We start from the raw sequence: 11,068 nt of genomic DNA on the forward strand, positions 1-11,068 counted from the left end.
ACAGAGCCCCCAGACGAGGGTTGTGTGGGCCCGGTCATGACTGGCTCCACAGACTGTCACACAAGCCATGTGCAGGCGACGCTGAGGCAGCTTTATTTCTCGGGGTCACACGCAGTTTGGGAGCCTGTCCCTCTCAGGGGCTGCACCTACCGAGGGAGGGGCCAAGAGGTAGGCCAGGGCAGGCAGCCAGACAGCTGCGTCTGCTGTGCCCTTTGCCTGCCCGCTCTCAGCAGCCCGGGTTGGGGGCAAGGGCGGTGTGGTCCACTTGGCTTCTCACAGGGTGCCCCTCCTGCAGGCTGCTGGGAGGGTGGTGGCCACGCTTCAGGAAGACCAGTGCCAGGGGCTGTCTGCTGCCTGTGGTCGCTGTGGGACGGGGTGGTGCTCCCGGCTGGGACGGGCGGCGGTCAAGGGCGGGCAGGCTCACAGGGCCACCTTCCCTGCCTGTCGGCCCCTTTGCTGCAGCTTCCGGATGAGCTCCAGGAGGTTCATCTGCAGGGTCAGCTCCTGGGGTGCAGATGGGCCCAGGGGGTCCGCCTCAGCCCTGGCAGAGCCCAGGGAAGCAGCCTCCTTTCCCCAGGCACTTGAGGTGACCATCAGGGTCGAGGGGGCACTAGGTAGGGAGCCCGTGGGGGAAGTCTGGCCACTGCCTGCCAGAAAGGGCTGAAGCTGCAGCGTTTGCAGCTGCCCTGGCTTGGCACACGTGGAGGTACGCAGGGATGCAGGGAACTGCAGATGAGGGCCCTGTGGGGCACAGCAGGCCTGAGCAAGGTGGGCGATGCCCTGCAGGCAGCTGGCTTGTCCTCTGGCAGCAGAGGCCCCTCAGCGACCAGCTAGACCCCCAGAGGGGATGTGGCCTTTGGGGACCAGTAGCCCCTAGGCTGTGCCAGGCGAGGCCCACGGCACTGACCTGTGGGTTGGTGGTCACGTAGAAGCCAGCCACCCCTGCCTTCTCCAGTGTGCTCTGCTGGTCCGCCACCTTCCGGTCCAGCTCCAGCACGATCTTCTGGTCCATCGCTCGCTGCTCCTCACGGATCTGGTGTTCCACCGCCTGCCACGGACAGGGCGGCTCAGGGCTCAGCCTCCTGTCCGCCCACCGATGCTGCAGACACACTCCTGGCCTGCCACCTCTGGCCCCTCTCCCCTCCCCAGTTGCTCCAGCTTCAAGACTAAGGATGGTGTATGCACCGCACCTGCGACCCTCCCTTCCCCCAGAGCCCTGCTCCCAACACCCTTCTTCCCCACCTCCTGCCAGGTGTCCTCCCTTTGCTCTGCCGGGTGCCACCTGGCACGGACCACCATGAGTGGCCAGATGCTGGCCCCACCTCTGCCGGCTGTCCAGCTGACTGCCGTCTCTCAGCCTCTGCGTGTCTCCTCCCACTAGAGCTGCCACCGCCCCGCTCAGCACCTCCTTCCTGCATGCCCTGGCTTGGGGCTGCCTTGGGACCCTGTGCTGGTCTGGGCATGCACCCTCCCCTGGGGGTTCTTGGTTGTGGGTGGGCCTCTGGGTTGTTCCTGTCCACTTGGGAACAGGACTTGGTGGCTCCATCCTCCCACCACTGTCCTCGCGTCTCTGTGGCCATGGGGCACAGTGGCTCCCATTCATACCTGCCCTGCACAGGCCAAGGCTGAGGAACTGTGGTCTGGGGGAGCAGGTGAAGGGGGTGGGGGCACCACACATTCTTCACCCATGCCAAATGCACACCCCCCAGCGAAGAGCAATACATGGGCACGTCAGGCCTTTGTGGTACCCATGCTAAGCATACCCACCCAAAGAGCAACACGCGGGCGCGTCAGGCCCTCGCGGCCCACCCCAGCCTGTGGCCCAGGCTGGTTCCCACGCCACTCCGATCCCCTCCACACAGCCCTGTCAGCAGAGCGCAGGTGGGCCCCCCTCATGCCCATACCCCTACCTCGAGCTCACGCTGCTGGGCCGCCTGGAGCACAGGCAGGTTGTGGGGCCGGCAGGCCTGCTGGGCTTCCTGGTGCTTCTGCCGCAGCGCCTGCCTGAGCACTGGGAGAGGACGAGACCAGAGAGGCACCGTCAGGTGGCAGAGGGTGAGGAGGGGTGAGGAGGCAAGGGCGTGCTCCGGCTGTCCCAGCACCACAGGCAGCAGGCCAGCCGTGGGGATGTGGAGGCCTGAACCGGGTAGTGGGTGGAGCTCTGGACACACAGCCCCCAGCCCACTCGGGCCTACCCTCAGCCAGGGTATGGCGGTCTGCAGCAGCAGGGCTCCAGGGTCCTAGAGGAGGGGGAGGCCAGGCATGTGGGGTGAGGGTGGAGCCAGGGCCACAGCTTGAGCACAGGGAATTGGAAGATGGGGGTGGGGGAGACTGCGGGCTGGAGGTTTCTAGCCTCACATGGCTACAGGCCAGGAGTCCGGCGTGACCTGCCTGTCATCCATGGGATATCCACTGAGATGTCCCAGAGACCATGCAGGCCAGGGCCCAGGAAAGGGGCACAAGCAGGATGGCCTCTGCTCCAGGGCACGGCAGTCACTCCTCCTCTGCTCTCCTTGGTTGGCGGAGGGGCAGAGCCACCCTGCACACCCTGTCCATAGCTCCCAAGGGAGTAGGGTGGCACAGACCCGAGGGGGCCCAAGGACATGATGACCAAGTAGGATTTATCCCAGGAATGCTGTTTATCCCAGGAATTTAAAAAATACTGTTAATTCACTCTAGTCACCAAAAAGCCACTTGATCATTTCAAAAGATGCAGAAAAAAAGCTTTGACAAAACCCAACATCCATTCCTGACATAGATGCACTTATCTGGGGACAGACATCCATCAAACCCACCCCACAGGGAAGGGACCTCATGTCACCAGGAGGCACTTTTGCCACAAACGTTTAGTGGGCGCATCATCACACTGCCCAGGTCACAGGGAGCACAGAAGGTGAACAGGGAGGGATGACGTCAGCGTGAGGCAGTCCATCAGATCCAGAGTGGGGATGTTCTAAGGCAGAATGCCCCGGACTCTTCAAAAAGTCAGCACCACAGTGAATGGTGGGAATTCTTTCAGAAGCAGAGGCCCAACTGCAATGCACAACCACACCCTGGATCCTTGTCAGTGCATAATCTGAGGATTATTGGATAATTGGTGTGTCTGAACGTCAGAACGCTCCCTGGAATGACTGATTTCTATCCATTGTGGTTACACAGCAGTGTTCTTGTTCTAGATCCCTGGTTCTAACATTGGACCAAGGCTGACCCCAAGGGTGTCCGGAGACATTCTTGGCTGTCGGCTCTGGGGGAAGGTGCCACTGTTGTCTAGTATAGAAGCCAGGGATGCTGTTTAATGTTTTACAAAGAACTATGAAGACCTGTCCAGCTACAGATTCCAGCAGCGCTGCTATTGAAAACCTTGGTCTAGAGGAATGCTGAGGGCTTCTGGGGAAGTAGTGCGGTGTTGCATACACTGATGGACAAAAAGAACTTTGTCAAAACTTTAATTACTGAGTGGAGCTGGAGAACGTATGGATATTCATTATAGTGTACTTTCAACTTCCCTGTTTATTTTTAAAATAAAGTTGGGTAAAAAAAAATGACAAAGGTGAGAAATCTGAGGGAGCCGGAAGAGCAGCCCGGCACACCCCGCTGGAAGGGGCTCCGGAGGCCGCTCCCACCCCTGTAGGGATGCCTGGGAGGGGCCAAGGCGCAGGAGGTTTTGCCCAGCGTGTGGCTCCAGGGGACGCGTTTTCAGGGCCCAGAGGGTGCTTCGGGGCTCCGTGAATGGGAACCTGATGCACCTTGGAGGGGGAAAGGGCCCTATCGGGAGCTGCAAAGCTGCCAACGCCGCGGGCGGCCTACTGCCACAGCCAGAGCCAAGATCTCGCCTGGGAGTGGGTGAGAGCGTCTCTGGGGGTCCCGCGCGAAGGTCACACTGCACCTGACAAAGGGAAGCTGACTGGATCCCATCTGTCATCAAGCCCCGCGCCCTCAATGAGGTCGATTTCAGGGGCTGCTGCCGAGCGGAACCCGGGGAAGGGCTCCGCCCGAGACCAAGCAGCCCGGGCAGGCCGCCCCCGCCCCCGCGCACCTCGGTGCTCGTTCTGCAGCCGCAGGCGCTGGTTGTACAGGCTCTTCTCGGTGAGGTGCTGGATCTCCAGCAGCCCCTGGACGATCTCGAACACGGTGCCGTCGAGCAGCGCCAGGGCCAGGTCGCTGAGCGTGGTGTAGGACAGGCGCTGCTGGAAGGAGCTGCGGGCGGAGCGCGGTGAGCCCGCGGCCCGCCCGCTCGGCCCCCCGGCCCGCCCGCCCCAGCGGCCGCGCACCTGGGCAGCTCCTTGACCAGGCCCTGCAGCGCCGACAGCAACTGGTAGTGCCGCTCCTGCTGCCGGGCCCCGTCTGCCGCCTCCTCCAAAGCGCCCGAGCAGCGCTCCATGGCGCCCGCGCCGCCGGCCGCCGCGCAAACGTCGCGGTCCTGTTACGTCAGAGCGCAGCGCGGCGCGCCACGCCCCCTTTCACAACAGTTCCAGACAAACCACGGCTCGCTCTCGCCTCACCGGAAGGAGGGCTGCCCTGCCCTGGAGAAGGCTCCGAGGAGCAGCCCGCATTGGCCCCGCCCCTACCCGGGGCCCCGCCCCTTACTCGGCCCCCGGCGCACACCCTTCCGCCCCGTCCACACCCAGCCCCTACCCTGAAGCCCCGCCACACCCCTTACCCAGCCGCCCCGCCCTTTACCCTCCGCCCCACCCCTTACCCGCCCCGCCCTTTATTCTGCCCGCCCCGTCCCTTACCGTCCCGCCCCTCCCCGCCCTTTACCCTCCCCCCAACCCCTTACCCCGTCTCGCCCCTTACCCTGCGGCCGGCTCTGCACCCTGCCTATTGTGAGTAGTGCTGCTGGGTGTAACTGCATTCTTGTTTGAATTTGGAGATAGATTTTCAAAGCAGTTAATTAAAAAGTGAAAGCATGATTGTTGGATCGTGTTGTTTAGCTTTAGAACACACCTCCCAGCTGTCTTACGAGGTGGTTGTACCTACGTCCCAGCAGCACTGAGGGAGGTTCCTGTCGTCCCTCACCCTCCGGCGGTTGATTTGGTCATATATTTGAAGTTTAGCCCACTCCAGTGTTCTTGCCTGGAGAATCCCAGGGACTGGGAGCCTGGTGCCCGGCTGCCGTCTATGGGGTCGCACAGAGTCGGATTCGACTGAAGCGACTTAGCAGCAGCAGCAGCAGCAGCAGTCCTAATAGGTGTGCTGTGGTATCTCATGATTTTAATTTGTAATTCCCTGGTAGTATGATATTTTTGTCAGAGAAGGCAATGGCACCCCACTCCAGTACTCTTGCCTGGAAAATCCCATGGACGGAGGAGCCTGGTAGGCTGCAGCCCATGGGGTCGCTAAGAGTCGGGCACGACTGAGCAACTTCACTTTCACTTTTCACTTTCATTCATTGGAGAAGGAAATGGCAACCCACTCCAGTATTCTTGCCTGGAGAATCCCAGGGACAGAGGAGCCTAATGGGCTGCCCTCTATGGGGTAGCACAGAGTCGGACACGACTGAAGTGACTTAGCAGCAGCAGCAGCAACAAATGATATTTTTGTATAATTTTTGTATGATTTTTACTATGTGTAAGTCTTTTTTTTGGCCAGGTGTGTGTTTGATCCACACCCATTTTTTAACATGGGTTTGTTTTAGAGGTTTTTGTCTATTTATGAAACAGAGCAGGAGCCTGTGGTCCTTGCTCGCCCCCACCATGTCCCCTGCCTACCTTTGCTGCTAAGTCGCTTCAGTCGTGTCGGACTTTGTGCGACCCCATAGACGGCAGCCCACCAGGCCTCCCCGTCCCTGGGATTCTCCAGGCAAGAACCCTGGAGTGGGTTGCCATTTCCTTCTCCAATGCATGAAAGTGAAAAGTGAAAGTGAAGACACTCAGTTGTGTCCAACTCCTAGCGACCCCATGGAATGCAGCCTTCCAGGCTCCTCCGTCCATGGGATTTTCCAGGCAAGAGTACTGGAGCGGGGTGCCATTGCCTTCTCCGCTGCCTGCCTTTAGTCTGTGGAAAACTTTAGTCAAAGAATAAGTTTCACTTGAGAAATGAGAAATGCTGAAACAAAGGAAAACAATCAAAGGAGACTAAATAATAGTAGTAATGCAGTCATTAAGCATAGTAGAGGACCTTTACTTATTTCTCAAGGGCTGTAGATAATATTCTGAGCCACATCCTGTGAGCTGTCTTACAGATACTGAAACCCTAGGAAGAGAAGTTCACTACATGATGATCAGGCTGAACCCAGGACATGAGCTGCCACAATTCTGAGAATTGACTGCAAAGAAATGGGAACAAATGGACCCTGGGCCTAAAGACGAAGTACCTAAAACAACCAAGGTGACGCTGGTCGGACCACTGATGACCAGCTGAAGGTGATCGTTAGAGATGACTGTGCTGTTCTGGATGTAGCCGCCCCCCACCCCAGTTCTGTCCATAAAAGCTCTCATCCCTTGCTTGTCGGGGGTAGAGGGGCCTCTGGACAGATGTCCACCACCCTCCCCCCCACCCCCACCCCCTGCTGCCGGTTGCTGGTACCTGAAATAAAGCAAATTTTCCTTTCCACCAACCTGGGCTATTTATGGGGCTTTTGAGTGGCGAGTAGCTGGCTCCCACCACACTTCTTTCGGTAACATTTGAACCCAACTCCTCTCTTGGACATGTGGTTTAGAAATATTTTCCTCCCAGTTTGTGTCTTGCCTTTGGACTTTTGGAATAATGTCTTTGTCAACTACAAAGTGGCGCCTGCTGTGGGCGCCGCCATCTACTGCACGAGGATTAAAGCCTGTGCTAGCTGCTGACCTTTAACTCTCCCTGAAAGGGGTTCAGGGTGGAGAGCAGGAACGGGGCCTTCAGAGCTGGGGTGGGGTCGGGGAGGGAACCTAACAGGATAAGTCTTCAGATAGGCATTCTCAGGAGCTGATTTTATGATCCCAGTTCTTGTGTCTCCTCATCTATAGAAAAGCAGTAAAACCCTTCATGGTGGCGACTGCTCCTTGCGACCAGCAAAGGCTCCATGAGACCTGCAGAAACCTAGCAGAAACCACATGTTTGAGAGAATATGTGCCTGATCGCTCGTGTCTCCCCTTCACCCAAATCACATATATATATACTGACCCCCTTGCCTGCCTCCCCCCACCCCTCTTTGGAACAGTTCCTCAGACTTAACTGAGGGGCTGGCTCTTGGGCTGCAGTCCTCATTTTGTCCCAAATAAAATTTGACTTGCAACTCTCAGGCTGTGCATTTTTTTTTTTTTTAAAGTCAGTATCTTTCTTAGTAGACAGCTTTAACTTTACAAAGTCCACAATGTTTTTTCTCACATGGACTGGCTTTTTGTGTATTAAAACTCAAAGCTTGTGATCTATGGATCAGACCCCACATCATGTAGATTTTCTTGTTTCTTTGTAATTTTGATGATTTTGAGTTATAAATGTCTTAATCAGTTTGAGTGAATTTGGTGTAAAGTTTTCAAGTTTGTATTTACAGTAATTTCATTTCATATAGTTTCCAGTTAATTGTTCCATAACTATTTTGGAGAAGTCATGGGATATTTGGCTTGAATTTAGTTTGAATTTCCTCAGTTTACTGGAGGCAGTAGAAGCGTTTTGAGGGCCCAGGATTTCTGCTGACCTGAGAGGGCAGCTTGGTCTGGATTCTTCCACTGGAGCATTGACTTAAAACAATATCCACAACCCAAAAGTTGAGAGTTGCTTTATTCAGCAGAAACTTTTAGGACTCAAAGCCCAAGAGACTGCATCTCAAGTGACCCTGAGAGGACTGCTCCGAGGAGGGGAGCCAGGTTACATAGAAGCTCTGCAACCAGGGGCAGGTAGTTTAACATCAAAGATGACTGTTAATTAAAGAAAAGCAGATATCCCAAGTTAAGGAATGTAGTGTTTCTCTATGTATGGGAAGAGGCAAGAGTCTGGGCTCACTGAAATTGTTTCTTTCATTTACTTCTCAGCTATCCTGGGCCAGTATCCTGTGCTTTTCACCTTCTGAGGTCCCTTGGGCTCACCTTAAAAGCGGACGCAGCTTGATGGCTGTTTTTTTTCTTGTTGTTCAGTCTGTCAGTCATGTCTGACTCTCTTCAACCCCATGGACTGCAGCATGCCAGGCTTCCCTGTCCTTCATTATCTCCTGGAGTTTGCTCAAACTCATGTCCACTGAGTCAGTGATGCCATCCAACCATCTTATTCTGTCACCCCTGTCTCCTCCTGCCCGGCATCAGGGTCTTTTCTAATGAATTGGCTTTTTGCATCAGGTGGCCGAAGTATTGGAGCTTCAGCTTCAGCATCAGTCCTTCCAATGAGTATTTAGGGTTGATTTCCCTTAGGATTGACTTGTTTTCAGTTCAGTTTGGTTCAGTTCAGTTGCTCAGTTGTGTCCAACTCTTTGTGACCCCATGGACTGAAGCACACCAGGCCTCTCTGTCCATCATCAACTCCCGGAGTTTACTCAAACTCATGTCCTTTGAGTCGGTGATGCCATCCAACCTTCTCATCCTCTGTCGTCCCCTCCTCCTCCTGCCTTCAATTTTCCCCAGCATCAGGGTCTTTCCCAATGTGTCAGTTCTTTGCATCAGGTGGCCAAAGTATTGGAGCTTCAGCTTTAGCATCAGTCCTTCCAATGAATATTCAGGACTGATTTCCTTTAGGATGGACTGGTTGGATCCCCTTGCAGTCCAAGGGACTCTCAAGAGTCTTCTCCAACACCATAGTTCAAAGCCATCAATTCTGCGACGCTCAGCTTTCTTTGGAGTCCAACTCTCACATCCATGCATGACCACTGTTGGCTGGTCTATCTCCTGCTAGATGACGGGTACTCTTCTCCCTCCTGAGTGCCCTGAGAGCTCACCAGCTCACCTTGGAGGGCTGCAATCTCTGATGACTGTGACATCCTTATTTCCAGATATATGGCTGGAAATATTCCACTTCTCACTGGAGGAAGGCCGAGCCCGCCTCCCTGACCTGCCCCTGCCTGGAGGCTGAGACTGGGCCACGTGGGTGAACAGGAGTTTTGTTCTGCGGTTCACCTGCAGGCAGGTGCGGCCCCTGTGGGTGGGGCCCAGAGTGAACGTGGGGTGGGCCCCGGGCACCCTAGTTGCATCCTGCCTCCAAGCGGACGGGAGAGGGCCGCAGTGTAGGGGCAGGGCTCTGGGGTGGTGGTTTGGCATCTGGGGATTCGCTTTGGGGCAAAGGCGAATCAGGATATTCCCCTTGTTATTCGCCAGCTCCCTCAGTCCCCAACACTGCAGACTGGGGACCCAGGCCTGCCCAGGCTCCAGGGGGCGACTCCGGTCCAGCCCAAGTCACCATGGCCTGAGGGAAATAGAATCAGCACATTTTTCCTTTACCTTTTTCTGTTTCTGTCCGATCGTTTTAATTGGAGTGTATCCTGGCAGGTCACAAAGAGTCGGGCACGACCGAATGTCTGAGCGCGTGTAGGTGGATTGCAATGTTGTGTGTTTTTTTTTTTTCTTTTTTCAGTCTACAGCAACTTGAGTCATTTATATATAGACGTATTTACATTCTTTTTGGGGTTCTTTTCCCACATAGGTTACTGGAGAGCGTTGAGTGAGGTTGCTTGTGTTACATTGTGGGTCCTTGTGGCTTGTTTTATAAATGGTAGTGTGTATATGTTAGTCTAAAACAGCTCGTTTCTCCCTGCCCCACACCTTTTGTTTTTGGTGACCATAAGTTTCTCTTCAGAGCGTGTGAGTTTGTTTCTGTTTGGTAAAGAAGCTCATTTCTGTCCATTTTTAGATTTAACTAGAAGTGATACCCTATGGCCCTTGTCTCTCCCTGTCTCCCTCACTCCCCTTGGTGGGACCATCTCTGCTTTCTCCCCGGTGGCTCCATGTGGCATGGTTTCCTCCCCTTTACGGCTGAGCAGTATTGCACCGTGTGTGCCCCACTGTCGGTAACCGTCCAGCAGTCCCTCTACGCTTAGGTGGTTCTGTGTCTTGGCTATGGTACCTAGCACAGCCGTGATCACAGGGCTACCCCTGTGTTTTAAAATGTTGGTTTTGTCCAGGTCTCTGCCCAGATTTGGGACCACTGGGTTCTAAGGTACTTCTTAGCTGTTTTACTAACTGTTTTACTGTTTAGCTTTTTCAAGAACCTCCATACTCTTCTCCCTAGTGGAGGTGCCAACGTACATTCTCAACTCCTTCTCTCCACACCCTCTCCAGGATTTATTGCTGGAGATAGTTGGAGATGGTCATTGTGACTGGTGTGAGGTGATACCTCATTGAACTTTTGATTTGCCTTTCTCCAATAATTAGTGATGCTGGGAGCATCTTTCCATGTGCCTAATGGCAATATGTATGACTCCATCACAGAAATGTCCTTTTTTGATCTTAGGCACATATTTTTCTTGAGTTGTTTGTATTTTTGATATTGAGCTGCACAATCTGACTATATTTTCTGGAGATGATTTCCTTATGGGTGTCTTTATTTAACAGAAGCAGAAGATATTAAAAAAAGATGGCAATAATACACAGAAGAACTATACAAAAAAGATCTTCGTGACCCAGATAACCACGATGGTGTGATCACTCACCTAGAGCCAGACATCCTGGAATGTAAAGTCAAGTGGACCTTAGGAAGCATCACTACAAATAAAGCTAGTGGAAGTGATGGAATTCCAGTTGTGTTATTTCAAATACTAAAAGATGATGATGTCAAAGTTCTGCACTCAATGTGACAGCAAATTCGGAAAACTCAGCAGTGGCCCAGGACTGGAAAAATTCAGTTTTCATTTCAATCCCAAAGAAAGGCAATGCCAAAGAATGCTCAAACTACCGCACAATTGCACTCATCTCACATGCTAGTAAAGTGAGGCTTAAAATTCTCCAGGCCAGGCTTCAACAGTATGTGAACTGTGAACTTTCAGATGTTCAAGCTGGATTTGGAAAAGGCAGAGGAACAAGAGATCAAATTGCCAGCATCTGTTGGATTATCAAAAAAGCAAGACAGTTCTAGAAAAACATCTACTTCTGCTTTATTGACTATGCCAAAGCCTTTGACTGTGTGGATCACAACAAATTGTGGAAAATTCTTAAAAAGATGGGAA

General features: G+C 53.9%; 1 protein-coding gene and 1 long non-coding RNA gene across 3 annotated transcripts; one reads left to right on the forward strand and one right to left on the reverse strand.

The window, feature by feature from the left end:
* Positions 1–70: 70 nt before the first annotated feature.
* On the reverse strand, positions 71–4,568 carry LOC133229241 (protein DGCR6). 2 transcript variants are annotated; one of them, XM_061385761.1, is made up of 6 exons: positions 4,272–4,481; positions 4,037–4,197; positions 3,321–3,415; positions 1,911–2,011; positions 908–1,048; positions 369–504 (listed from the first exon to the last, which is right to left on the reverse strand). In XM_061385761.1, exons 1-5 carry the CDS (start codon positions 4,379–4,381, stop codon positions 922–924), a joined length of 594 nt encoding a protein of 197 aa, XP_061241745.1. In that variant the 5' UTR covers positions 4,382–4,481; the 3' UTR covers positions 369–504; positions 908–921. The 2 variants fall into 2 exon arrangements, with proteins under 2 accessions (XP_061241744.1, XP_061241745.1); XM_061385760.1 differs by lacking the exon at positions 3,321–3,415 and having other exon boundaries at positions 71–504; positions 4,272–4,568.
* An 84-nt stretch (positions 4,569–4,652) lies between these two features.
* Positions 4,653–7,225, forward strand: LOC133229243 (uncharacterized). The gene is made up of 3 exons (XR_009730516.1): positions 4,653–4,826; positions 6,147–6,365; positions 6,951–7,225. It is a non-coding gene; the product is annotated as an uncharacterized LOC133229243 (long non-coding RNA).
* The last annotated feature ends 3,843 nt before the right edge of the window (positions 7,226–11,068 follow it).

This window comes from Bos javanicus, chromosome 17, assembly GCF_032452875.1.
Source record: "Bos javanicus breed banteng chromosome 17, ARS-OSU_banteng_1.0, whole genome shotgun sequence".
In the NCBI taxonomy this organism is placed as follows: domain Eukaryota; kingdom Metazoa; phylum Chordata; class Mammalia; order Artiodactyla; family Bovidae; genus Bos; species Bos javanicus.

What these genes read in the sequence shown, in the direction of transcription:
- LOC133229241 (XM_061385760.1), bottom strand. Translation starts at nt 4,381, where the DNA reads ATGGAGCGCTGCTCGGGCGCTTTGGAGGAGGCGGCAGACGGGGCCCGG. An exon ending in CTGGTCAAGGAGCTGCCCAG is followed by an intron (nt 4,198 to 4,271) that starts GTGCGCGGCCGC and finishes CTCCGCCCGCAG; the next exon opens with CTCCTTCCAGCAGCGCCTGT. An exon ending in ACGTGACCACCAACCCACAG is followed by an intron (nt 505 to 907) that starts GTCAGTGCCGTG and finishes TCTGCACCCCAG; the next exon opens with GAGCTGACCCTGCAGATGAA.